The sequence below is a fragment of the Aotus nancymaae genome, unplaced genomic scaffold (assembly GCF_030222135.1).
Source record: "Aotus nancymaae isolate 86718 unplaced genomic scaffold, 86718_ANA_hifiasm-v0.15.2.pri h1tg000053l, whole genome shotgun sequence".
NCBI lineage: Eukaryota > Metazoa > Chordata > Mammalia > Primates > Aotidae > Aotus > Aotus nancymaae.
The window spans coordinates 8858289-8885513 of record NW_026988467.1 but is presented as its reverse complement, the minus strand read 5'-3'; the positions used below and the strand labels follow the sequence as shown (position 1 = coordinate 8885513).

The following is a 27225-nucleotide window of genomic DNA, read 5'->3' as shown; positions in this document are numbered from 1 at the left end:
CCGAGCGCAGCCGAGGGTGAGCCGCGGAACGGGGACGGCGTGGAGAGGTGCGCGGGCGGCGGGAGGATGTGCCCAGGCTGAGCGGGGCTGGAAGGAAGGGGGGAGTGGGCGGGCAGGAGGGAAGGGGGCGGGAGCGCTGGGAGGGGACGGAGGAGGGGCGGCGGGCGGCGGGCTCGACTGCCCCCAGTCGAGGGGCAGCCCCGGGGCCGGGCCCCGCGCGCTCCCGGCCAGCGCGCCCTCGCCAGCTGCGCTCCGCGTTCCGGGCCCGCTCCCCAGAGGCCTAGGCGCCGCCGCCGCAAGGGCGCGGGGCAGACAAAGGAGGCAGACAAAGGCGGGCGCAGCCCAGCGGCCGTGCGGGCACCGGGCGAGGCGGGCCCACTCCTCCCGGTGCGTAACAGCCGCCTCGGCGCGGCCCAGGGCGCGTGGGACGGGAGGGGCTCCGGCAGCGGTGGCGCATCTGGAGCGGCCCCGCGGGGGGCGGGCGACAAAGGGCCGCGGCGGGGTGTCCTCGGTGAACTCCAACAATGGAGCGAGGCTGCGGACGCGTCTGGCCGGGCAGGGGCCCGGGTCCGCAAAAGGATTATTCCGCCTAGGCTGTCAAAAGGGACGGAAGAAATGCCTAGGGCGGGGGAGGCGGTACTGGGAAAGGCTGGGCCTTTGTAGCTGCAGAAAGTGCGCGGAGTGGGCGGTCAGGGTTCTCCGAGAGGTCGCTCCTGGATGTGGGGGTACAAAGGGTCTTCAAAGTGCTACCAGCTCACCTGGGGCGCTGACGGCACACCTGTGCCCCCTTTCTCGACAGGAAAGGGAGAAAGACAATCTCCCCAAGACACACACACACGCGCTCACACACACACACACACACACACACACACACACGGCCCGCCTCTCGCCACGCCCCGTCCAAAGCCGCTCTGAAGCTTCTCTGTCCGGTCCGACCCGGACAAAGCCAGCGCTGGGGCCCGCTCATCCATCACCGCGCGGGGCACCGTGTCCTGACGACCCTGGGAGTCCAGGAATGCTGGGTTATGGGTCCCGTGGCTCCCATAACTCACGACGGGGTCAGTGGGGCCACGGACTCTGCAAACATCAAAGAGCGATGGGGACGGACTCCCACATGTGGGTAGCAGCGCTCCCACCTGGGGCCCTGAGCTCTCCAGGTGGCTTCCATCTCGACTGTTTTCTTCTTTCTACAGCGTGTGGCAAATTATAACTTAAAGGTTTAAGAACACAGTTCTGCCGTCAGGCTGCATGTCTGTGTTCCTTTTCTGCTGCCGTCCTCTGTGGCCTCGGGCGAGTCGCCTAACCTCTGAGCTCATGATTACACCCAACTGTCAGGGTTCCAGGATTGAAAGCAGTGTCCTGTGTAAAGAGATCATGTTTCTAAGGTCTGGAGCATAGGAAATGCTCCCGAAACTTAGCTGCCATTGTTACTGTGATATTACTCGTCTGGTGGGCGCCAGGATGGATTGATGAGAACACTGGACTGTTTATTCACTGGAAGGCTTGAGTCACCCATCCCGTAATTACGTATTGAGCACCTACTATGTGCCAGCACCGGAGGTACAGTAGTAAACAACATGGACAAGAATTCCTGCTCCGATGGAGCTCAGATTCTAGTGAAGGAGACAGAAGATAAGTGAACAAATAAATATAAATGATGTCAGGTGGTGATTAGTGCTGTGAAGAAAAATAAAGGACATTACAAAGCATGAAGGGAAGAGGCGCGTTTTACAGAAAGTCATTGGGAAGGGCCTCTTTGGTGGGGCAGTTCTTTTGGCAAAGGAAAGGAGGTAATGAGCCATGTGATTGTGAGAAGACTAATGCAGGCAGAAGAGCCAGTGCAAAGGTCCTGGGGCAGGAGTGTGCTTGGTATATTTGGGGAAGGAGAAGTGTCAGACTGGAACAGAATGAGGTGACATCAGAGAGGGAGCTGGGATAGGGCCATGTTGTTACTGGGAAGAGGTCCCGATCCAGACCTCAGGTGAGGGTTCTTGGATCTCGCACAAGAAAGAATTCAGGGCGAGTCTATAGAGTAAAAAGTTTAAGAAAGTAGAGGAGGGATAAACTACTGAGAAAAAAATAAAATAAAAAAAGAAAGATGAAAGCTGGGCGCCGTGGCTCACGACTGTAATCCCAGCACTTTGAGGCCGAGGCAGGCAGATCACCTGAGATTGGGAGTTTGAGACCAGCCTGACCCACATGGAGAAACCCCATCTCTACTAAAAATACAAAATTAGCCAGGTGTGGTGGCACACGCCTGTAATCCCAGCTGCTTGGGAGGCTGAGGCAGGAGAATTGCTTGAATCCGGGAGACAGAGGTTGCAGTGAGCCGAGATCGCACCATTGCATTCTAGCCTGGGCAAAGAGAGTGAAACTCTGTCTCAAAAAAAAAAAGAGTAAAAAAGAAAGTAGAGGAATAAAAAGAATAGTTACTCCATAGACAGCACAGCACCGAGAGCTGCTGGTTGCCCATTTTACGGTTGTTTCTTTTTCTTTTCTTTTATTTTTTAAGATGGAGTCTCATTCTATCACCCAGGCTGGACTGCAGTGGTCCGATCTTGGCTCACTGCAACCTCCACCCCCCAGTTTAAGCGATTCTCCTGCCTCAGCCTCCTGAGTAGCTGGGATTACAGGCTCCTGCCACTGCACCCGGCTAATTGTTGTATTTTTGGTAGAGACGGGGTTTCAACATCTTGGCCAGGCTGGTCTTGAACTCCTGACCTTGTGATCCATCCGCCTTGGCCTCCCAAAGTGCTGGGACTACAGGCGTGAGCCATTGCACCTGGCAGTTATTTCTTGATGGTATGCTAAACAAGGGGTGGATTATTCACGCCTTCCCTTTAAAATGTTTTTTTTCTTTGAGACAGTCTCACTTTGTTGCCCAGGTTGGTACAGTGGCATGATCTTGGCTCACTGCAACCTCTTCCTTCCGGGTTCAAGGAATTCTTATGCCTCAGCCTCCCAATTAGCTGGGATTACAGGCACACACCACCATGCCTGGCTAATTTTTTTGTATTTTTAGTAGAGACAGGGTTTTGCCATGTTGCTCAGGCTGGTCTCGAACTCCTGACCTCAGGTCATCTGCCTGCCACGGCCTCCCAAAGTGCTAGAATTACAGGTGTGAGCCACTGTGCAAGGCCTTTGCTTCCCCTTTTTAGATCATATAGGATAACGTCCTGATGTTGCCGTGGCATTTGTAAGCTGTCATGGCGCTGGTGGGAGTGTAGCAGTGAGGATGACCAGAGGTAGCTCTCGTGGCCATCTTGGTTTTGGTGGGTTTTGACAGGCTTCCTTACTGCAAACTGTTTTAGCAGCAAGGTCTTTGTGACCTGTATCTTGTGCTGATCTCCAATCTCATCCTGTGACTTAGAATGCCTAACCATCTGGGAATGCGGCCCAGTAAGTCTCAAACTCATTTTACTCAGCTCCCACTCAAGTGAGGGTTGCTCTCGTTCAGACATCTCTGACACTATGAGCCTGCAAAGGCCACGGCGAGGACTTGGGCTGTGTAGAGGGGCCATGAGCAGAGCAGAGACATGATCCGACTTAGGTTTTTAGCAGGTTTGCTGATTCCTAAGGTTGGGACTAATTTACAGTGGGACAAGGGTGAAAGCAGGAGACCAGCTAAGAACTGTGGCAGAGAAGAGACAGTGGTCACCCGGGCCTGGGAGAGGGGGCAGCGGGCAGTGGGCGTGATTTGAGTCATTGAGGATAGAGCTGTGGCCCAGCATTCATGAGCCGGGAGCGAAACCTTGGAGTCTCTGGATGAAATGCTGCTGCTGTGACTGTCCCCTTGCTGGGTGATCTTTCAATGTGCTTGGACCTGGGGTGATACAGTAGGAAAAGGTGGATGTTAGGAGAGGCCTGGACTCCTATCCCATCCAGGTTATGGTGACTTTGGGGCTTCAGTTTCCTTGTCTATAAAATGAAGTACCTGAGGCCGGGCACAGTGGCTCATGCCTGTAATCCTAGCACTATGGGAGGCTGAGGTGGGCAGATCACTTGAGGTCAGGAGTTTGAAACCAGCCTGGCTAACATGGTGAAACCCCATCTCTACTAAAAAAAATACAGAAATTAGCTGGGCATGGTGTCAGGTGCCTGTAATCCCAGTTACTCGGGAGGCTGAGGCAGGAGAATTGCTTGAACCCGGGAGGCGGAGGTTGCAGTGAGCCGAGATGATGCCACTGCACTCCAGCCTGGGCAACAGAGCGAGACTCCATCTCAAAAATAGAAGGAGAGATATTTGAGTGGCCAAAGTAGACTCCAATATTCATCAGCTGATGACTAGATAAGCAGATGTGGTATATCCATACGCAGGAGTATTTAGGTCTACAGAGGAATAAAGTATCAATATATGACTCGACCTGGATGAATCTTGAAAACATTATGCTAAGTGGAACAAGCCAGACATAAAAGACTATATTTCATATGATTCCATTTATATGAAATTTTCAGTATTGGTAAGTCCAGGGCAGGCGCAGTGGCTCATGCCTGTAATCCTAGCACTTTATTTTGAGAGGGTGAGGCAAGAGGACCTCTTCAAGCCAGGAGTTGGAGACCAGCCTGGCAACATAGTGAGACCCCCTTCTCTACAAAAATTTTAAAAATTAGCCCAGGCACAGTGACTCATGCCTGTATTCCCAACACTTTGGGAGGCTGAGGTGGGTGGATCACTTGAAGTCAGTTCGAGACCAGCCTGGCAAACATGGCAAAACCCCGTTTCTACTAAAAATTTAAAAATTAGTCAAGCATGATGGCAGGTGCCTGTAGTCCCAGCTACTTGGGAGACTGAGACAGGAGAATCGCTTGAACCCGGGAGGCAGAGGTGGCATTGAGCTGAGATTGCACCACTACAGTCCAGCCTTGGTGGCAGAGAAAGACTGCATCTCCAAAAAAAAAAAAAAAAAATTAGCTGGGTGTGGTGATGCACACCTGTGGTCCCATCAGCTATTGTGGAGACTGAGGTGGGGGTATCACTTGAGTCCAGAAGGTTAAGGCTTCAGTGAGCTGTGATTGCATCACTGTATTCCAGCCTAGGTGACAGAGTAAGGCTCTGTCTCCAAAAAATAAAATTCAAAAATAAAAAAATTGGACAGCTCATAGATCAGAAGGTAGATTAGTGGTTTACGAATTAATGTACCTGGAAGCACACGTTGGGCATCAGCAACCCTTCTCAAGACATGAGGAACGATGAAAATGTTCTGAATTAGAGGGTAGTGATGCACAACTTTGTAACTATACTAAAAACCACGGAATTGCACCCAGTGAAAGGGTGAACTTTATGATTTGTGAGGTTTATATCAAGAGAAGTCTTTTTTTTTTTTTAAAGTGGCAGTTTAATTGGATCAGAAGTTCTTACCTTGTGGTCCAGGATGGCTTCAGAATATCTGGACACTCCTGGTGTTGTATAAGACATTTAGAGTCTCAGGCTGGGCACAGTGGCTCGCGCCTGTAATCCCAGCACTTTGGGAGGCCGAGGCGGGCACATCAGTTTGGGTTAGGAGTTCGAGACCAGCCTGGCCAACATGGTGAAACCCTGTCTCTACTAAAAGTACAAAAGAATTAGCTGGGCATGCTGGCGCATGCCTGTAGTCCCAGCTACTCGGGAAACTGAGGCAGGAGAATTGCTTGAACCTGGGAGGCAGAGGTTGCAGTGAGCTGAGATCATGCCATTGCACTCCAGCCTGGGTAACAAGAGCGAGACTCCGTCTCAAAAAATACATTTTGTGTCTCGGATAGAAGCTCAGAGTTTAAGAACATATGACCAGGCTAGGCGCAGTGGCTCATGCCAGTAATACCAGAGCTTTGGGAGGCTGAAGCAGGAACTCCGGAGGCCAAGTGTTTAAGACCGGCCTGGGTAACACATCGAGACCCTGTCTCTATGAAAAAAGAAAAGAGCAGATGATCCCGATCACTGAGGGGTCAGCAACACTGGGGAATCAGTAGAGCCCTACAGAGGGAATGGTGTGTGAGGGGTTTGCTCTGGCTGAAGTGTTGGAAGCCATCTCAGGTCAACTGTCCAGGTCGGGCCTCACACCAGGAAGCCAGGTGAGAGCGGAGAGGAGCTGTCTGCCGGAAGCCCTTGCCTTTAGGCATCTTGTTCCATGATCCTGCATGTCCTCCCTAGGGCACCTTGGGAGTTGCCTGCTGCCCTGGGAAATGGAAATGGGGCCATGGGCATGCCGCTAAGGATGGTTTGGATGGGGTTTTGAAAAGCGTGAGAGCTTGTCCAGAGTGTTTGCTCTGGGAGCTTAAATAGTGTATGTAGAGCTTAAGATCACGGTCATAACAGCCATTAACTGGCCATTTATGTGCCAGGCCTCGTGCACTTTATTTATTTATTTATTTTGAGACGGAGTTTTGCTCTTGTTGCCCAGACTGGAGTGCGATGGCGCAATCTCGGCTCACCGCAATCTCCGCCTCCTGGGTTCAAGCGATTCTCCTGTCTCAGCCTCCTGCGTAGCTGGTATTATAGGCATGCGCTACCACACCTGGCTAATTTTTTGTACTTTTAGTAGAGATGGCGTTTCTCCATGTCGGTCAGGCTGGTCTCGAACTCCTGACTCCTACTGATGTGCCCACCTTGGCCTCCCAGAGCGCTGGGATTACAAGTGTGAGCCACCTCGCCTGGCTTTATTTGTTTATTTATTTTTTGAGACAGAGTCTCACTTTGTCACCTAAGTTGGAACGCAGTGGTACAAACATGGCTCGCGGCAGCCGTGACATCCCTGGCTCAAGTGATCCTCCCACTTCTGCTCCCACTGCTTGTTCAGGGCAAACACTCTGGACAAGCTGTCACACTTTTCAAAACCCCATCCAAACCATCCTTAGCGGCACCCCCATGACCCCATTTCCATTTCCCAAAGTAGCTACAGGTGCATGCCACCATGCTCAGCTATTTTTTATATTTTTTTTAATAGAGTTTTTGCCATGTTGCCCAGGCTGGTCTCGAACTCTTGAGCTCGAGCAGTCCATCCACTTAGGCCTCCCAAAAAGCTGGGAATATAGTCAAGAGCCACCGTGCCTGACTTTGTGCACTTTATGTTTTTATAAATATGAACATAAACATTTGCTCTTGGCTCAATCCTATGAAATTGGAACTACCATCATCCCATTTTACAGATGAGTAAACTGAGGATCAGAGAAAGAAGGGCCTCACAGCTGATTAAGGGGCAGCGCTGGGGAGAGAAGCAGCACGTCGGACATAAAAGCAGGTTCAGTGGGTGCTGGGGACACCCTATGAAACATGCCATAGCCCTTGCTTTTGTTTTTGAAAAAAGCTTTTCTCTGCATAGCCACAGCCCAGACACTGAAGTTGGTGTTTTTTGCTCTTTATCCAGACTCAGTTGGGATGCAAGTCAGGTAAGTGGCGATGAGCCACTGTTCACCATCATTTCATTCCTCTGGCATTCATTCTTTCATTCACTCATTTAATACACATTCACTGAGAACCTGAATTTGGGCTGAGCATTGTAACTCAAGCCTGTAATCTCAGCATTTTGAGAGTCTGAGGCAGGAGGATCACTTGAGCCCAGGAGTTCGAGACCAGCCTAGGCAACATGGTGAGACCCTGCCTCTACAAAAAATTCAAAAAATTAGCCAAGTGTGGTGGTGCACACCTGTAATCCTAGCTACTCGGGAGGCTGAGGTAGGAGGCTTCCTGGAGCCCAGGAGTTTCAGGCTGCAGTGAGCTATGATTGCCCCACTGCACTCTTTGCTAGGTGACAAGGAGAGACCCTGTCTCTGGAAAAGAGAGAGAGAGAGAGAGAACCTGAATTTGGCCAGGCACAGTACTGAAATAATGAATGAAATAATGAATGAGGTTGGGTCCCTGCCCAGGGGTATTGCCATTGGATGGGTCTGACCATCAGGGTGTTGGGGGATTGTCACCAGGCTATGTGTGACTCACTCAGTATGTCCCCTGTACCCCATGGGATTGGTGTCCTGGGAACCTTAGGCAGGGTGGGAGAGATGATTCATTCTGCTGTAAGCCTGAGGGGATGGGAGGGGTCTGGAAACGTCATCACCTGGCTCACTCAGCGTGTGTGTTCCATAAACCCCAGCAGTCCCCTGCTGTCCGTGCAGGTCTTGTCTTTGCTGGGCTGGCACTCAAGGCTCACCTTCTCAGTTTCCACTCCAGTGTCTTTTGGGAGTGGTTTTCCCTCCTTGCCATCACAGATCCTCAGGGACCTGCTCTAGTCGGCAAATAAGCTCTCGCTCCTCCTAAACACCCATCCTTCCTTCCCAGCCGCCTCCTGCGTATTGTCATTATGGTGAAAATATGCAAATAACTTTGAACAACAGTCTCCCAGCAGACGGGTGTTCAAAAATGTAATAAATTAACCCCATAATGTAATCTGGATGCTGTGACCATCCATCATGCTGATGCGATTAAGATATGAAAACCAGATGCTGAAGAGCCCGTGGATGGAGTCCAGGCAGAGCTCCCCCGATGGTCCCATGCTGACTCGCCCTCCTGCCCCTGCCCCGCCCTCATGGAACCTGAGGCCATCAGAGGTTTAGGGAACATCTGTCTGGCCTGTTCATTTCACTAATGAGACTGAAGCCTTTTGGGGGTTTGGGGTCAGAACTGTTTGAATCCCTCCCCATCTGCTTCTTAGCCCACCTTCCTTCTGTTTGTGATTGGATGTGAACCCAAGGCCCCAAACACAGACATTTTTTTTTTAATTGCAATAATTTTTGGTTACATGGATAAGTTCTTTAGTGGTGATTGCTGAGATTTTGGTGCACCCATCACCTGAGCAGTGTACACTGTACCCAATATGTAGTCTTTTAATTTTTTTTGTGAGACAGAGTCTCGCTCTGTCACCAGGCTGGAGTGCAGTGGCACAATCTCGGCTCACTGCAACCTCCGTCTACCAGGTTCAAGCAATTCTCCTGCCTCAGCCTCCCAAGTAGCTGGGATTACAGGTGTGCTCCACCATGCCCAGCTAATTTTTGTATTTTTAGTAGAGATGGGGTTTCACCATGTTGGCCAGGATGGTCTTGATCTCTTGACCTTGTGATCCGCCCACCTCGGCCTCTCAAAGTGCTGGGATTACATGTGTGAGCTACCAGGCCCAGCTCAATATGTAGTCTTTTATCCCTCACCTCCCCACCCTTCCCCTAGAGTCCCCAAAGTCCATTATGACATTCCTATACTTTTGTATCCTCATATCTTAGCTCCCACTTATAAGTGAGAACATACAATATTTGCAAACCCAGGTATTTTTATCCACCGATTTCTGGTTGACAGGGTGGGTACCCCAGTGTCAAGAGCTGTTGGAACCTCAGTTTCTCCAAGAAAAAATGAGGGTTGGGTTTATGTCCTCCAAGGTTTTTCTGACGTTCTTACCTCTGTGTGTCAGGAGTTCTATGGGTGGCTTGTACTGTGTCTTCTCAGGGCAGAGGGCTGGGGCTGGGAGCCCATGTAGGGAACACCTGACTTGAGCCCCCATGCCCCTCACACTGTGTCCTGAAAGCCATCCCACGGGAGTCATTCAGTTGTCAGTTTCCCCACCCTGGGCCCCAGTCCAAAGGGCTCCTTTGCAAGGAGTTGCCCCCTATGACTGCCACTGCTGTCACCAATGCAAAAGCTGCTTAAACAGCCTCCAGAGAGGGAAAGGAAAGATCCCCAGTTCTGCAATGACTCAATCTCAAGGAGCCATGGGACACTGTCTACAAGCCAATGAACACTCGGCCAGCTCTGTGTGGAAATGGCATGATGTGGGCAGGGTCCCCAGGTCCTGAGAAGGGTTGCTGTGCCCAGCATGTGCTGCCAAGTGCATCAGTTTCCTAAAACAAAATCATCCATCCCTGTGGGTTGAGCATCGCAGTTTTAAAAAATGCAGATATTCTCTGGGAACAGTCCAAACCTCTGTGGCGATTCTCACACTTTGCTGGGCATCCGGGCCCCTGGGGAGCTTGTTAAAGGGCCAGCGCCCTGCTGTGCACCCCACCTCCATCAGGTTGCTCTGGGCAGTGGGGCAGCTGTGATTAATGGGCTCCTGGGGGATTCTGATGCAGATTTCCTAGGACTGCATTTGAAGAAATGTTTTGCTGACATTCCTAGCTTAATGGGTTACTTACAGGTTACTTTTTCTCTCAGAATTAGAAGTCTGGAAATGCAGGTTTGAAGGCATCTGGTTGTGGGGGAGGGATCCAGGTCTCCTATAATGAGCTGTAAACGATAAACAAGTCTGGCTAGATCTGTGTCCAAACAGACGACGGGACTACTAACAAGCTCTTAACGTCCCTGGAGGCCACAGGCAAAGTGTTCTTGGCTTCTGGTCCTGACTTGTTGCCCACTCACTCCGTGGCTGCTTCTCGGATCTGAGTTTTCTCACTTGTAAAAAAAAGGGGGCTGAAGATCAGTGGAAGCCCTGGTGTCAGCAGAGGCATCAGAGCTGGGTTTGTATTCCCACTGTATGATTTTGGCGAATTAGAGAACGACTCTGGGCCTGTTTAACCATCTGTAAAGTGGGACTATAAAATGGAGACTTAGCTGCTAGGGTTAATTAGAGAATTAAAGAAATCAGTGTTTGACGCATAAGAAGTGCTCGATGTTAGTAAATATTTTTTATTATTTTAATAATATCATCATCTCTGAGGGCCCTTTCAGGACTTGCAGGCCGAGTCCATGCCCCTGGGGGACTTCGGAGCAGTAAAATGTGGTGGGAGGAGGCACCTCGGCCAGCGCCCACTCCATCAGCTGGGAGACTCGGGCAGGTTATTCACCCTTCTGCACCTCGCTTGACTCATCTGTATAAAGGGAACAGTCACAGTAACTGCCGCATGGAGTTACTCCGAGGACTTAGTGAGATAATCCACGGACACACTTAGTCCAGTGCCCAGCACTCGGCTGGAGCCCACAAAGGTCAGCTATTGTTATGAAATGCAGGACGGGAAGGTTCTCGCCAGGCAGCATTTAGGTTCCAGGTAGGGGCGGGGCGGGGGCAGCCCCAGTGCACGCCTCCTTTTTAAAAATTTTTATTTATTTATTTATTTTTATTTATTTATTTATTTTTTTAAAGACAGGATTTCACCATGTTGGTCAGGCTGGTCTTGAACTCCCAACCTCAGGTGATCCGCCCGCCTTGGCCTCCAAAGTGCTTGGATTACAGGCGTGAGCCACCACGCCCGGCCTAAAAATTTTTAAAATTTCACCTGGGTCTTGACAACAGGTGCACCCCTGTCTTCCTCTGTTCCCTCCCCCGAGCCAGAGGATTCGCTTTTGGTGGGCAGCTGCAGAAATGGTGACTCGGGCTAGCTCACTTGTGGCTGCCCTTAGTCCCCAGCTGCGCCCTCCCCCGGCCCTCCCCAGCCACCCCTATCCGCCCTTTCTGGCGCCTGCTAGAGCGAGAGAAGTGCCCTCTGGGGGAAGATGTAGCGATCTGATGCAACGTGGAGATCAACCTTGTGTTTTTTTCGCGCCCACCTGAAGTCGAAGGGAGGTGGAGCCGCGGGTCTCAGCCCCTCCCCGACGCCGGCCCCCCCCCGGAGCCCCGCCCCCGCAGGCGGAACCGCCCGGTGCCAGCCTGGGTTTGGTCCGCGCGAGAATGGGCGTGGCCTGGGCGGGGCGGGAAGGTGGGCGTGGCCTGAGCGTCGGGCTCTAGGACCCGCCGGAACTCCGCGAACGTCACCGAGCGGCGCCGAGGCCCCGGGTTGAGCGGGAGGCGCGATCCGTCCGGTCGGTGGCTTCCCGCGGCGGGGCCGGGCTCGATCCCGGGCGGGAACCGAGCCCAGAGCCGGTACCGGGGTAAAGGGAGAGGGGACGGGATTCGCGCCGGGAGGGATCCTGCCGGGCAGGGGGCGGAGTCTTATTCCAGCCCAGCTTTGCTTTCCGCGTGTCCCGCTTTGCGCTCCCGGCACTGCGCATCCAGCTGTTTCCCTCTGCGTCCGCGGCCCTGTCCTTTCCGCGGACACCACTGTGGTCTTTCCTACCCCTGGAGCGGCGGGGCGAGGGAGCGCGGGCGGTCAGTGGATTGAGGCTGATGCCCTCAAACACGGACGCCAGCGTGGGGGTGGGGGTCCTTCCCAGCTGTCCTGAGCCTGTGCGAAGCGGGAGGTCCTGCCCCAGTTCCCACAGAAGGTGGGGAGGGAAAAGGCGGTGGAGGCGGGCGGGTTCTGGGCTCCTGAGTCTCTGGAACTACCCCCTGCCCTTGCCCCACCACCCAGGTAGCGGGAAGGATGACCACGCTCACACGACAGGACCTCAACTTTGGCCAAGGTAGGGAGGCTGGACCTGCGGGCCCCGGGGGGCGGGTGGCGTCTGGGCCTGCGGGCTTCGCGGAGCGCACCACCGGCTTGTGCCCCCTGCAGTGGTGGCCGATGTGCTCTGCGAGTTTCTGGAGGTGGCCGTGCATCTCATCCTCTACGTGCGCGAGGTCTACCCTGTGGGCATCTTCCAGAAACGCAAGAAGTACAACGTGCCGGTCCAGGTGAGGCGCGTCCCAGAACCACAGAGTGGGTACAGGGTGGACTTTTAAAAACTCTTCAGTCGGGCGCGGTGACTCACTCCTGTAATCCCAGCACTTTGGGAGGCTGAGGCAGGCGATCACCTGAGGTCCGGAGCTCGAGACCAGCCTGACAAACATGGTGAAACCCCGCCTCTTCTAAAAATGCAAAAATTAGCCAGCCGTAGTGGCTAATGCCTGTAATCCCAGCTACTCGGGAGGCTGAGGCAGGAGAATGGCTTGAAGCGGGGAGGCAGAGGTTGCGGTGAGCCGAGATTGTGCGATTGCACTCCAGCCTGGGCGAAAAGAGTGAAACTCCGTCTCAGAAAAAAACAAAAACAAAAAACCTCTTCCACTTCTGGCCATCTCATTCCCCAGGGCTCTGCCTTTGCCTTCCAGTTCCAAGGTAGGGTTGCCTACCCACCCCGAAGAAGGGAATTTCCCTTGCTAGAAGTTAGGGACCAGGCCTGATAAGAGTTACCCTGGGGGCATGGTTGCACTTTGAAAGAGCTGCTGAAGCTGGTGAACCTTGGTGTGAGGAGGGGATTTCCAAAAACCTCCAACACCTTCTCCTTACCATTTACCCTGAACTCTGTCTGCTAAAAGGCAGACAGAGCAGTGTGCGTGGCACTGTAGCTCCAGTCCCTAGAAGTGCCGGTCTCTCGAAGGCATTCAGGAAACATGAGAATAAGTGGTAGAAGCTTAAAGGACATCCAGATGGTCCCGGCTTCAAGTCCCCATACCGCCATTGTTTTTTCACTTCCAGTATAGTTTTCAAGATGTTACATGAGGTATTCAGCACTTTATTTTTTATTTTATGAGACAGAGCGTTGCTCTGTCACCCTCGCTGGAGTGCAATGGTGTGATCTTGGCTCACTGCAACCTCCGCCTCCCAGGGCCAAGTGATTCTCCTGCCTCAGTGTCCCGAGTAGCTGGGATTACAGGCGTGCCACCACACCCGGCTAATTTTTGTATTTTTCGTAGAAATGGGGTTTCTCCATGTTAGCCAGGCTGGTCTTGAACTCTTGACCTCAGGTGATCTCCAACCTTGACCTCCCAAAGTGCTGGGATTACAGGCGTGAGCACTTTATTATGAAGTAGGTTTTGTGTTAGATAATCCTGCCCAACTCTGGGCTAATGTAAGTGTTTTCAGTGTGTTTAGGTAGGCTTGACTAAGCTGTGATGTTCGGTAGGTTACATGTGTTAAATACATTTTCCACTGGTGATATTTGATGGGTTTATCCAAACATAATCCCATAGTAAGTTGAGAGTCACCTTTACAGGGAAAAGGAAAAAGAATTGACACTCACTGAGCACTCACTGTCTACTAGGCACTTACCTCATTTAAATCCTCCCTTTTTCTTTTTGAGATCTTCATAGATGAAGTGATTGAAGCTCAGAAAAGTTAAGAAATTTGCCTGAGCCTACACAGCTCCTTAGTTCTTAACTTTTGAAAGCTGATTACATTTTCTTGGATCCTTTTTCTGGAAAAACGCCCAAGTGCACAAAGATAGAACTTTAGGGTCTTTTCAGACTCTGGAGGAATCCATGGGCCCCACGTAAGAACCCCTAATGCTATATTAAATGCTCATATTTGGATTGAATTCTTTTTTTTTTTTTTTTTTTTTGAGTCGGAGTTTCGCTCTTGTTACCCAGGCTAGAGTGCAATGGCGCGATCTCGGCTCACCGCAACCTCCGCCTCCTGGGTTCAGGCAATTCTCCTGCCTCAACCTCCTGAGTAGCTGGGATTACAGGCACACGCCACCATGCCCAGCTAATTTTTTTTTGTATTTTTAGTAGAGACGGGGTTTCACCATGTTGACCAGGATGGTCTCGATCTCTTGACCTCGTGATCCACCCGCCTCAGCCTCCCAAAGTGCTGGGATTACAGGCGTGAGCCACCACGCCCGGCCGGGTGAATTCTTATCTTTTTATTTTTTTTGATGGAATCTCGCTCTGTCACCTAGGCTGGAGTGCAGTGGCTCAATCTTGGCTCACTTCAACCTCCACCTCCTGGGTTCAAGCGATTCTCCTGCCTCAGCCCCCTGAGTAGCTGGGATCACAGGTGCCACCACACCTGGCCTATTTTTGTATTTTTAGTAGAGACGGGGTTTTGCAATTTTGGCCAGACTGGTCTGAAACTCCTGACCTCAAGTGATCCACCCGCCTCAGCCTCTCAAACTGCTAGGATTATAGGAGTGAGCCACCGTGCCCAGCCTGAGTCTTATCTTCTAACTTCTTTCTCCATGGATAAATTCACAGTTCTAAGTCTCATGAGGGAAAGGGGGTTTCCTGGGTAGGGGCCCTAGAAAGCTGCTGGGCCTCTGACAGAGGTGGACTTAAGCTCCTGGTCGTGTTGGGTGGTTTCCCCATCTGTGCTTTGAGCCTCACTAGCAGCGTGTTGTGTGCAGATGTCCTGCCACCCGGAGCTGAATCAGTATATCCAGGACACGCTGCACTGCGTCAAGCCACTCCTGGAGAAGGTGAGGGGGCACTGGGCCTCCCAGCCACCTCACCCCATGCTCACCCCTGTCCCTCTATGCTCACAGGTCCAACTCTGGGATGGGGTGATGCTAGGATTCTGCGGGGCCCTCGTGGCTCTAATACCCAGAAGCCTGCACCCTGCACTCTGGAGACCATCTCAACCCAGGGACAGGCCCCAAGGCATGTGGACCATGTTCAGAGTGCCTTGGGCCTGGGAGCCTGGGTTGGTGGAGCTGGCTCTGAGTAGGGGCTACCCCAAGAGGGTTCTGGGTTCTCATACCCATCCCTTGTTCTCTACACTAAATATTCTGACTAGGCTGAGCCCCTCAGGGTTTCTTTCCCATCTAGTCCTGATCTCAGACTTCCTAGGACCTTCCCTGTGGGCCCCAGGCATCCTCTCAGCCTGCGCCACTTACGTCAGAGAGTGCCAACTTCTCAAACCCGCTGTCTGGGCTCTTGGGGCCCGCCGGCCTAGCAGCTGAGCAGGGCTGTGACCGGGCTGTTTCCCATCCTTCCTTGGGCAGGGGGGTGGAGGTGGGGTGGTGGAGTGGGGGTGGGGTGCCTGGCTCTGCAGTGGGGGATTCCTTTCCTTGCAGAATGATGTGGAGAAAGTGGTGGTGGTGATTTTGGATAAAGAGCACCGCCCAGTGGAGAAATTTGTCTTTGAGATCACCCAGCCTCCGCTGCTGTCCATCAGGTGGGCTGTCCCTGCCCCTCGCCAGGCGTCAGGTCTGCCTCTGGCAACACACCCACCCCTTTAAGGTGGCCCTTGAATACCTTGGTAAAGGGCCGGGAGGAAAAAGGGCAAGACGCGCCAGCCTGACAAGGGGACAGCCTGTGAGCAGCTGAGATGGGTCCAGAGAGATGACATGGGCTACCCAGGGTCACTTGAGTGGGGGTAGAGCTCAGGACACAGAACCAGTTTCCTACCTTCCCAGGCAAGTGCCCAGTCAACTGGAAGTTGACCTCTGGCACACGTGTTAGTTGGTCAACTGCATGCTTTTGATGGTGACGTCAGGATGCTGGAATCTGGCACTGACCTGTTCCCATGGGCTGTGTGGCCTCAGGGAAGCCCTTTCCCCTCCTGGCTTGGTGTCCTGGTTCTCTGGCCTGGCTGCACATGAAAACCACCTAGGGAGGCCTCCTCGGACCTCCCCCTCACCCCCTGCCCCAGTGGGATTGGGCATTGCTTTTCTACTCCCTTGCTAGTTTGAATTATGTGGATCAGATAGGGAGCTGGGCCCTAGGCAACCAACACTCTCAGAGGCACTGGAGGGGCTCCGTAGCCCAGGTCTGCATCCAAGGTCAATTGCCTGTGGTGGAGGGGAGGACGCCAGTGTGACGGGAAGACCTCTCATTCCCAGCTCAGACTCCCTGTTGTCTCATGTGGAGCAGCTGCTCCGAGCCTTCATCCTGAAGATCAGCGTGTGCGATGCCGTCCTGGACCACAACCCCCCAGGTGTGTCCTCTCCCCACGCTCTCTTCCCTTGGCATTTCCGTGGTTATCTTGGGTTGGTCTGTGTTCCCAGGTCCATGTTTGCTGCTCTGAGCCTGATCTCTTCCTAACCCCTGAGAGTCCACCTCCTTCGGGAACCTTCCCTGATTGACTCCACCTGGCTTTCATCTCCCTATTGACTGGGCCTTTTCTTAGCACTTGTTTTGCACTCTGCTCTGGGGGGCTGCTGAGCCAGCAAGGGAAGTGGGAAGAGGCTGGGCCCAGTGGCAGGCACCGGGGCGGCAGGGGAGCCTCCACCTGCCTCTTGCCTCTCCAGGCTGTACCTTCACAGTCCTGGTGCACACGAGAGAAGCCGCCACTCGCAACATGGAGAAGATCCAGGTCATCAAGGTGAGGGGAGGCAGGTCGACCTGGGCGCAGGCTCTGGAAACTTGATGCCGCAGTTCCAGGCGGGCAGCGGTGTTGCCTGTGGCCAGCTTCTCATTATGTTGGGGCAGCAGCACCTGCACCCAGCAGGTCCTCAGGCCTGGCCACTGCTCCATCTGGGCACTTGGGGTAGTGAGGAGCCCAGGCATAGCCACCTGCTGGGGTCCCCAGCTCATCCTGGCTCTTCTGAAGTGGGGGCTCTCTGGGAGGGGTCCTAGGGGCTTGGGGCTTGTTCATCACTTGGTTTCTATAGACTTGGCCTCTGTGGGGGGTGGGGGGTCCTGGGGTCTGCATTACCAACAGCTCCCTAGTGATTCCGAGGCTCAGGTTGGAGGCTCCTGGTCTGGAGTGGGAGGGGCAACAAAGTGAGAGCAGGCCAGGACCCTGCCCCCTGTCACCCCCCTGACCTTTGTCCCCTCCCTAGGATTTCCCCTGGATCCTGGCGGATGAGCAGGATGTCCACATGCATGACCCCCGGCTGATACCACTGAAAACCATGACATCGGACATTTTAAAGGTGAGCTTCGTGGGGACCTGGGAAGCTTTATTTAGGGGATACTTAGGAAGTGAGTTGGACATTTTAAAGGTGGGCCCCATGGGGACCCGGGAGCTTTACTTAGGGGATACTTAGGAAGTGAGGCCCAGCGCTGAGGCCTTGCTAGAGGGCTTGGAGGGGAGGAGGAGGGAATGCCTGGTGGAAAGCTCCTCCCATCTCTACTCTTCCCCTTCACCTCAGCCTTGGCCACCCTTGGCGGAGATCCGCCCACCAGGGGCTTCTGGGTGCTCCAGCAGAGATGCCCTGGCTGTTTCACTGACCGTGGCTATTTGCTTGTGTCCGTCAGATGCAGCTTTACGTGGAAGAGCGCGCTCATAAAGGCAGTTGAGGGGGCACCTGCCACCCCACTGATGCCCGAACTGTCAGACTTTGGGGGATCCCCACCTAGGGCAGTGCTGCATGGCTGCCCTGATTCCAAGTGCTCTTATCGCCTCTGTGTGTGGATCGCCCGCCCCAGCCCGGGGCCGCTCAGGTCTACTTGGAGGATGCCTCCCCCAGGAGGGCAGTGAGGATGCCGTGACCTCGACTTCTCAGCCTCCTGGGGTTCCGCCGGCCAACACTGTCTGTCTCAAATACTGTGCTGTGAGTTGTTTCAATAAAGGGGCCCCAAGGGCTGGCCTGAGCTGAGCTGTCACTAACCAGAGTGGGAGGGACAGGTATGGCCAGGGTAACCTGGGGGAGGGGCTGCTTCTCCACCAAAATGCCAGGGACCCCCCTCCCCACTCGGACAACCCCAGTCTGGTTTTACTGAAAACATTCATTACAACAAATTGTCAGAGCTGTGACAGTACATTAAGTTTCCACAAGCTGGTAAGGTTGAACCGGGGGCAGAAGCCCCTGGTACAGGGACTTCACTGCCCACCCCAACCTCTGGCTGACCCGGACACAGGATGGACGGCTGTCAGATTGGGAGAACAACTTTGTAGGGCGATTGGGCAGCCTCCTCCTGCCTGTGCTTCTGCCCAGGCTGAGCCTCGGAGGAGGCCGGGTTCCTGGTCATCTTGTGGCTGACGATGATGCTGCTGTTGGTGACTCGGGGCCCATACCAGCCTTCCCAGTACTGGGTGTCCTGGCCCCCGTGCCGGAAGAGGATGTAGCGGACGCCTGGAGGGTAGTCCGAGAAGGTGTGGGAGACCTGCGGGGAGGAGGGGAGAGGAAGTGACCACCGGGGCGGGGGAAGGGAAGGCAGGAGCCAGGTTCTCTAAGGTAGCTGCCCAGGCTGGAAGGCAACAGCTCCAGGCCAGAGAGCAGGGGCTCCCTGGGCCCTGAGGCTACCCCTTGCTTCCTGGCATCCTGGCCCTGGGAGGAGTGGCTGGAGAGCAAGGGGGTGAGGCCTCACCTCTGTCCATGCGGCATCGTTCCACTGTTCAATGGTCACAGGTGGGGGCTCGAAGGAATCCAACACGAAGTAGTCAGCCGAGGCCAGGTACACCTTGAGTTGGTAGGTGCAGCCACAGTCGGCTCTGGCGGCAAACCTGGTGGGGGAGTGAGAGCCCTGCATCCAAGCCATCGAGTGCTGGCCCTGGGGGTGGGGGCAGGCGGGGCCTACACATTGGAGCTTGGAGCTTCATTTCCCATCGACCAACACTGCTCTGCCTGCAAGGCACAACTGGCTTCAGCACTCCCTATGCCCCACTGTGGCCCACGGGGAGCAGCCTGTCCATGCTGGCCTCAGTTACCCCATCTGAGATAAGGGACTCTTTTGGGCATCCTACTAAAGATGTGACCTCAAAAAGCAAAAGACCCTCCAGAGGCCAGGTCTGTCCAAGTCATGTCACCTGCACTTACAGTGGACCAGGCCGTGGATTCAGTGGGAGAGTCAAGGGGATGGCCTGTGTGATGGGACTGGCACAGAGCTCACCCTCTGCTCAGCCCAGCCACCCCTCCCCTGCAGCTCTGCACACCCCTCCAGCCTCGTGGGTCCTGGGGCCTGCCTAGAACTGGGGTCCTGCTTCTGCCACCGGCCAAGCCAGAGCTTTGCACGGTTCTGTGCACAGAGTAGGAGCTCAAAAAGGGATGACTAGGGAAAGGGGCAGGGGAGGCAGGTAGGCCAGGGGTCTGGGGGTTTCCACACGGTCCAGAGAGGGCTGGCCAAGGTAGGCAGATCACTTGAGGTCAGGAGTTTGAAACCAGCCTGGCCAACATGGCAAAACCCTGTCTCTACTAAAAATATTTTTAAAAATAGCTGGGCATGGTGGCAGGTACCTGTAATCCCAGGTACTCGGGAGGCTGAGGCAGGAGAATCGCTTGAATCTGGGAAGTGGAGGTTGCAATGACCTGAGATCGTACCACTGCACTCCAGCCTGAGCGACAGAGTAACTTCATCTCAAAAAAAAAAAAAAAAAAAGTGCCCATCAGTGACAATGCACCTGGGGGCCTCAGTCTCCGCATCTGCACACTGGGGCTACTGTGTCCTGCTGAGCATGTCACAGGGTGGTGGGGAGGCCAGGAGGTGCTGCTGGGTGAACACATGTTGGGTCTGGGTGCAGAGTGGGGACAGGCCGGGGCTACCTGGCTCTAGGACACTGCTGGGCACATGCTACAGGTTGTCTTACCCAGCCTGGCAGTAAGAGGAGGCTGTAGAGTGTGGGAACGCAGGCCCTAGGCCCTACTCACCAGTCCTTAACCACGATGTCTGGCCTGAATGTGTCCAGTAGCTCCTTCCAGTAGCCCTTGGCTACAAGGTCCACCAGCTGGGACTTCAGGCACATCCTGGGGAGCAGAGTCGGGGGCTTGCGTGCCTGGGTGTGCTCTGCATGGCCCTCCCTCACCCAAGCCTTGGCAGCCCCGTGAACGCAGGGAGGTGGTCTGGGGACCTCAAGTATCCCTTGGCCGCTGCAGGACAGGCACTGGCTGGGGCTGACTCTGGTTCCTACTCCAGTGCAGACCCATGAGAAACCTAAGGAGGGAGTTTGACCCACTTGTGCCCGGGTGGCATCTGATCCCAGCCCAAAGGCCCAATGTTCCAGGGCACTCTTGTAAACTCAAGTTCCTAGCTTAGGGACGGACAGCTGTAGACAGCCCTGGCTTATCTTAACCGCCCCATGGACTCCTGGCTTGCTTCAGTGATCCCCACCCCCACTGCCCATGAACAAAGTCACTGAGTTACTCTAGGAAGCAGTGACTCTGGGCCAACTCCCTTGAACTTCCCAGAGAGGCCTTCCCTTAGAAAGACTTTGCCCAAGACTTGGTAAAGGTGTCCTGACTGTCTGTCCCCTCCACGCAAGCCTGGTAGGTTCAATTTGCCTTACTCGTAGGATGTGACAAAATACTTCTTGACTTTGGGGTCAGGAAAATCTGTCCCGTAGTCTCCAGGGAGGCTCTCCACCTTCCAGTAGTTGCCACCTTCGGTATCGATTTGCCATGCTAACATACCCTCTAGGAGGAACAGAAGTGGAGGTGAGACCCCTCACCTCCCCATCTGGTCCTAGGAGGGTGGGAAGGAGGGTGGTTGGCATTAGTGACCCTCTTGGGAGGCAGGACTTCCTCATGCTCAGGTCTCTGGGGCTGTGGACACCAAAGGGTTAACCAGCTTGTTCCTTCTCAAGGGCATTGTGTAGCCACGGTCAGTGCCCCACTAGCCCAAGTGTACCCCAACTGCACCTTGGAGTACTCCCCTACAAAGCACCCCTCCAACACATTCCCACCTGTCCTCACCATATCAGCTCTGATCTGACACTATTGGGCAGCCTCCAAGTCCCTTGGAAGGGATACTCTGTACCTCCCACTCAGTCCCAACCTGGCCTCACTCCTAACACGCAGCTGGAGAAAAGAATGTGTTACTTGGCTGGGTGTAGTGGCTCATGCCTGTAGTCCCAGCACTTTGGGAAGGCAAGGTGGGCGGATCACGAGGTTAAGAGATCGAGACCATCCTGACCAACATGATGAAACCTCATCTCTACTAAAAGGAAAAAAAAAAATTCAAAAATTAGCTGGGTGTGGTGGCACGTACCTGTAGTCCCAGCTACTCGGGAGGTTGAGGTAGGAGAATTGCTTGAATCTGGGAGGTGGAGGTTGCAGTGAGCTGAGATCGCACCACTGCATTCCAATCTGGAGACAGAGTGAGACTCCGTCTCAAAAAAAAAAAAAAAAAAAAAAAAAGCAAACCCTTCCTCACATCTGTTGCAGTGGAACTCTGGGAAGTACCCAAGTATCAGTATCAGTTCTCAAAAAATTAAATTACAAGGGGCCTGTGAAAGTATTGTCTTGAAGACCAATGTGAGGTCAGGCACAGCAGCTCACGCCTGTAATCCCAGCACTTTGGGAAGCCAAGGCAGGTGGATCGCTTGAATCCAGGAGTTCAAGACCAGCCTGGGGAACATAGCAAGGCCCTGTCTTTTTTTTTCAAGTAAAAGATTTCAAAAAGGCTAACATGCATTCATCCCAACACAGGCTGCTTACTTGACCCCGATGGCACCCCAGATGGGAGAGGCCCTTGGTTAACTACATAACTCAGATTGGAGGCCCTAGAGGTCGGGTTTGTGGGTTTGTTGTTGGGTCATGGGAATCTGATTTCCATAGGGCTCAGATGGCCTCTGCCCAGGGCAAGAGTGCTAAGTGGAGGAACAGGTGCTGTGGTAACATTCATGGGTGAACCTCTATTAGGTGGGCTCCGTGGGTTCAGAGGAGCAGTCACCCTCTTCACAGTGAACTTAGAGAACCTTAGAAAACAATGGTGCTTCTCTACCAAGGCTGCCCAGGCAATCACCGGGGCACTTTGCAAACGGTTCGCTCGCTCCTGCTCCAGGAGCCCGCTATTCTCCAGGTGCTCTTGAGTCCCCAGTAGAGAGCCAGGGGAGTAATACAGAAATCCAGGAGCTGGGCTGGCGCTGAACTGGCAGGGCTTGACTGAGCACTTTGGCTCCAGGCAGGGCGGGCTGCTAGGCCAGCTCTGTCAGGTGGTGTTAGGCAGAGCGAGTAGCTTAGCCCGGCAGCTTTGAGTGGAATCTGGGGCAGGCAGATGGACTGAGTGGGGCACTGCCTATGGGGCCTCTGGGATTTGAGGCAGGGAGAGTTTCAGGCCTTTATCTGTCAGGACCAAACCGTGGAAGCTGGGCAGTTGTACCTCTTTGGGGAAGTCACACGTTGGAACCAAAGCTCCTCATTTATACAGTGGAGTCCACCCTAATTGTCTTGTCATCTCCCAGGATCCTTTTTTTTTTTTTTAAAAGAGAGTCTCGCTCTGTCACCTAGGCTGGAGTGCAGTGGTGTGATCTCGGCTCACTGCAACCTCCACCTCCCAGGTTCAAGTGATTCTCCTGCCTCAGCCTCCGAGGAGCTGAGATTGCAGGTGCCTGCCACCATGCCTGGCTAATTTTTTCGTATTTTTGTAGAGATGGGGTTTCACCATGTTGGCCCGGCTGGTCTCAAAGGCCTGACCTCAAGTACTCCACCCACCTCAGCCTCCCATCGTGCTGGGATTACAGGTGTGAGCCACCGCGACTGGTGAAAAATGTTAGAGGGCATGAAATGGGGGTGCTATGCTAGAGGTGGGAGTGCTGTTTTTAGATTGGGAGGACAGGGCAGGTCTCTGAATTGAGACCTGAAGAATGAGCAGGAACCAAGGGAGGGAGGTGGGTGTCTAGGGTTAGAGAACATTTCCAGGTAGTGTGGGAATTGCAAGTGCCAAGGCCCAAGGATGGCACCCCTCCACCCCGCCTCCACCCCGCCCCCACCCCGCCCCCATCCCACCTTCCGCGCACGGGTTGCGCAGGAGGTTCCTCTGCAGGCTCCTTAGGAAGTAGCAGATCTTCCAGTCCTCCACGGGCTGGTCCCAGTCCTTGGTGATGAAGCCGTCTCGCAGACACTTGCGCTTCCAGAGGATCATGAGGTCAATGAGGTCCCGCCAGAGGCTGCAGACCGGGCGGCAGTTCAGCAGCAGCTGGCGGGCAGGCACGTGCGTGAACAGCTCCAGCAGGATGTTCTCCGGCAGCTCGTTAATGCTGGCCAGGTCTGCGGTGGGGTGGGGAGCATCCATGGCCTGTGGGGGCGCAGTAGTGGTTACGAGCCTGATCAGGGAGGTGGGCCCCGAGGCCCCCAGGGAACCAGGCCAGGGACTCCTCTCTAACCCTCCATTAGCCAGGTGTGGTGGCGCACTCCTGGAGTCCCAGCTACTTGGGAGGCTGAGGTAGAGGATCTCTTGAGCCTGGGAGTTCAAGCCTGCAGTGAGCTATGATCATGCCACTGGACTCCTGCCTGGGCAACTGACCAAGACCCTGGCTCAAAAACACAAAACAAGAAACCTCACAAGAGTATTTCTGAGGCTGAGGGTCCTTCCAGTAAACAGCAGGCCCTCAATGGAAAGAGTAGTCATGGGACACACATTCAGAAGAGTGCAATAAAAATACTAAAGTCTTTAGAGACACATTTTTTAAAAGGCCCTTCCCCAGTTAAAAAAGATAGCTTAATTTGAAAGCCAGTGGGCTGGGTGGACTAAGATTTTGTGGAGGCCACACTTGTCTGCGAGTTTTGTGAGGGTTTGGTGATTGTTATTATATTAATGCTCTGGATTCACTGTTAGAATATAAAATCTTTTTTTTTTTTTGAGATGGAGTCTCGCTCTGTCACCCAGGTTGGAGTACAGTGGCTCGATCTTGTCTCACTGCAACCTTGGCCTCCCAGGTTCAAGCGATTCTCCTGCCTCAGCCTCCTCAGTAGCTGGACTACAGGCGTGTACCACCATGCCTAGCTAATTTTTTGTATTTTTAGAAGAGACGGGGTTTCACCATGTTAGCCAGGATGGTCTTGATTTTCTGACCTCGTGATCCGCCCACCTTGGCCTCCCAAAGTGCTGGGATTACAGGTGTGAGCCACCGCACCCAGCCAGAATATAAAATCATTTTTATATCCCAGACTCATTAATGTTCATTCAGTGGTGGGCTAGCGCTGAGAAACCACCGCCCTCTCCCCAGAAACTCACTTTTGCCTGGAAGTCAGATGTGATAAAACAACTCAATGGGAAGCCCCCACAGCACCCGACTGGACTGCTTTGGGTGTCAGGCCAGAGTCCACTTGGAGATTGCTGGAAAAGAAACGGATGAAGGGTGCCTGAGAAGACTGCCTGGGTTTGAATCCTGGCCTGCAGTGACTAGCTGGGAAGCTGTGAAAAGGAGGGGTAACTATCCCGACCCAGAAGGGCCAGGAGGACCAAGTGAAGCACAGAGCTTCGGTCAGCATTGCTGCCAGCACAAACCTGCCCACAACACTGTCCTCCCTCTGCTTCTGTACTGTACATGGGTTCTGGAAAACTTCAAGTAGTGCCACAGCCCTGGCCTGAATCTGTTAACTGGGGGCACCTGGTTAGTCCCCTAATGGGATTCCAGGTACTTGCCCCAGGTAGGTGGGGGTGGGCCAGCAGCCAGGGCGCTGCACTGTTACCCAGGTGGGCCTCATCTGCTTACATATGAGGAGAGAATGTTTTCCACCTACAAGCAGAAAAACAGAAACTTGCTGGCCTCTTTTTTTTGGGACAGAGTTTCACTCTTGTCACTAGGCTGGAGTGCAATGGTGCGATCTCAGCTCAGTGCAACCTCCGCCTCCTGGGTTCAAGTGATTCTCCTGCCTCAGCCTCCCAAGTAGGTGCGATTACATGCACCTGCCACCATGCCCAGCTAATTTTTGTATTTTTAGTAGAGACGGGTTTCACCATGTTGGCCAGGCTGGTCTCAAACTCCTGATCTCAGGTGATCCACCTACCTCAGCCTTCCAAAGTGTAGGGATTACAGGCGTGAGCCACCACACCCAGTCTTTTGCTGACCTCTTCTGATTTTCCATAGAGGCTTGGCTAAAGCAGCAGTTCATAATCTTTTTAGAGCTCCCATCCCAGAAAACAGGAGGGTGGGTGCATGCTGGCTCCTGGTCATGGAACACTTTAGCATGGCAGAGAAAACAGGTGAGGTACTTGTGTCTTGTGAAAAATGCTTTGCAACCTTGGCAGTTCAGGGAGTTCCTGTCTCTATAAATAGTGAAAAAATTAGCCGGGCATAGTGGCGAGCGCCTGTGGTCCCAGCTACTTGGGAGGCTACGGTGTGAGGATCTCCTGAGCCCAGGAGGTCAAGGCTGCAGTGGCCCACAGGTGTGAGCCACCGCACCTGGCACCTCAGAGGTTTTTTTACCTTAGAGTCCATGAGGCTTGCTGAGGTCACACCCTAGGGAAGGAAGGAGCCCGCTAGGCTGTGAGCCATGACTGGGCCATGGCATCCCAGCCTGGGCAACAGAGCAAGACCGCCTCAAAAAAAAAAAAAAAAAAAAAAAGGAAAAAAAATGTTTTGATGGGAAAAAAGCCAATGTGGTCAAGTCTTCTAAGTGTTGAGAAGCAACTGTAAGCATTTGAAAAAAAAAGTGAAACCTGTCAATTAAAAATGCTTGTAGTCGGCCGGGCGTAGTGGCTCACGCCTGTAATCCAAGCACTTTGGAGGCCAAGGCAGGCGGAGCACCTGAGGTCGGGAGTTCAAGACCAGTCTGACCAACATGGTGAAACACTGTCTTTAAAAAAAAAAAAAATTCTTGTAGTCTGGGCAACATATCGAGTCTCTTGTCTTTAGAAAAAAAGAAATTAGGCCAGGCGCCGAAATGGCTCATGCCTGTAATCCCAGCACTTTGGGAGGCTGAGGCAGATGGATCACAAGGTCATGAGTCTGAGACTAGCCTGGCCAATATGGTGAAACCTAGTCTCTACTAAAAATACAAAAATTAGCCAGACATGGTGGTGGCACCTGTATTTCCAGCCACTCAGGAGGCTGAGGCAGGAGAATCGCTTAAACCCCAGAAGCGGAGGTTGGAGTGAGCTGACACCGCGCCACTGCACTCCAGCCTTGGTGACAGAGCCAGACTCTGTCTCAAAAAAAAAAAAAAAGAGGAAAAAATAAAAAAGAAATCAGCTAGGCCTTTTGTGGCGCGAGCCTGTAGTCTCAGCTACTCAGGAGGCTGAGGTAGAATTGCTTGAGACCAGTAAGTCGAGGCTGCAGCGAGCCCTCATCAGGCCACTGCATTCCAACCTGGGTGACAGAGCAAGACTCTGCCTAAAAAATATAAATAAAATAAATAAATGCTGGCAACTTCTAAAGGCACTGTCTAGACTGTAGACCAAATAAAAGCCACTGGGCTCCAAGCTAGAGGTGTCTAGGCACCAATGGCTTTCCACCGTGGTGACCGAAGTCTGGTCTCTGGCTCAGTCCGCATTTTCTTGCGCCCCGGCCCGGGGCATTTTGTGGTGGGGAAGTCCATGCCAGCCCTAGGAAGTCCCCTCAAATCGACTGGGGTCCCCAAGTGCCTGGCCTGGAGTCCCGTGCTTGCCTTCTCCGCGCCCACCCTCCCAGCAAGCCCTCGGGGCGCTCTTACTTCACCCGTTTCTCAGAAACAGAAACTGTGGCCGAGAAGGCAGGCGCCGGATTTCGCAGGCGCGTGGGAGCCTGGAGGTCACCCTGACCAACCCGGCGCCAGCCTCGGGATGTGACTGGGAAGGCCGCAGCTGCAGAGCTTCCGCCTGGGTGGCCCCGGAGCCAGGCCCCCAGTCGGAGTCCGGGCCCAGCGGCCCGCGCCCCCCACCCCCAGCCGCGCGGACCAGCACCCACGAGCAGCGTGAACGCCCCGGTGCCGGCGACCCCAGCCCCCGACTCGGGCACAGCGATGGAGCTCCGGGTCGGCCCGAGCCTAAGGCCTCGGCCTCGGCGTAGTTGCGTCATGCGCTGCGCTCGGTCCCCACCCGAGTCCCGGACCTCGCCCGGCCCGGCCTCGCCCCGCACCCTCGCCGCCGGAAGACGAACCTGGGGTCCCCGGGGCTTGGGCCCTGGCGGCGGCCGGCCTGTGTGTCCTGAAGCTGTCTCCCCCTCCAGGCGGCGGGCGGCTCA

General features: G+C 53.9%; 2 protein-coding genes across 5 annotated transcripts; one reads left to right on the top strand and one right to left on the bottom strand.

The window, feature by feature from the left end:
- MAD2L2 (mitotic arrest deficient 2 like 2) lies at positions 1-17999 on the top strand. 4 transcript variants are annotated; one of them, XM_064363277.1, is made up of 9 exons: positions 1-16; positions 12178-12229; positions 12322-12440; positions 14867-14938; positions 15536-15636; positions 16304-16398; positions 16712-16785; positions 17246-17338; positions 17664-17999. In XM_064363277.1, exons 2-9 carry the CDS (start codon positions 12190-12192, stop codon positions 17703-17705), a joined length of 636 nt encoding a protein of 211 aa, XP_064219347.1. In that variant the 5' UTR covers positions 1-16; positions 12178-12189; the 3' UTR covers positions 17706-17999. The 4 variants fall into 4 exon arrangements, with proteins under 4 accessions (XP_064219347.1, XP_012329114.1, XP_012329115.1 ...); XM_012473691.3 differs by lacking the exon at positions 1-16 and adding an exon at positions 11641-11750; XM_012473692.3 differs by lacking the exon at positions 1-16 and adding an exon at positions 11669-11689.
- On the bottom strand, positions 17331-26792 carry FBXO6 (F-box protein 6). The gene is made up of 7 exons (XM_012473689.3): positions 26717-26792; positions 24297-24398; positions 23069-23357; positions 20629-20755; positions 19994-20089; positions 18717-18852; positions 17331-18512 (listed from the first exon to the last, which is right to left on the bottom strand). Exons 3-7 carry the CDS (start codon positions 23352-23354, stop codon positions 18279-18281), a joined length of 879 nt encoding a protein of 292 aa, XP_012329112.1. The 5' UTR covers positions 23355-23357; positions 24297-24398; positions 26717-26792; the 3' UTR covers positions 17331-18278.
- Positions 26793-27225: the final 433 nt, after the last annotated feature.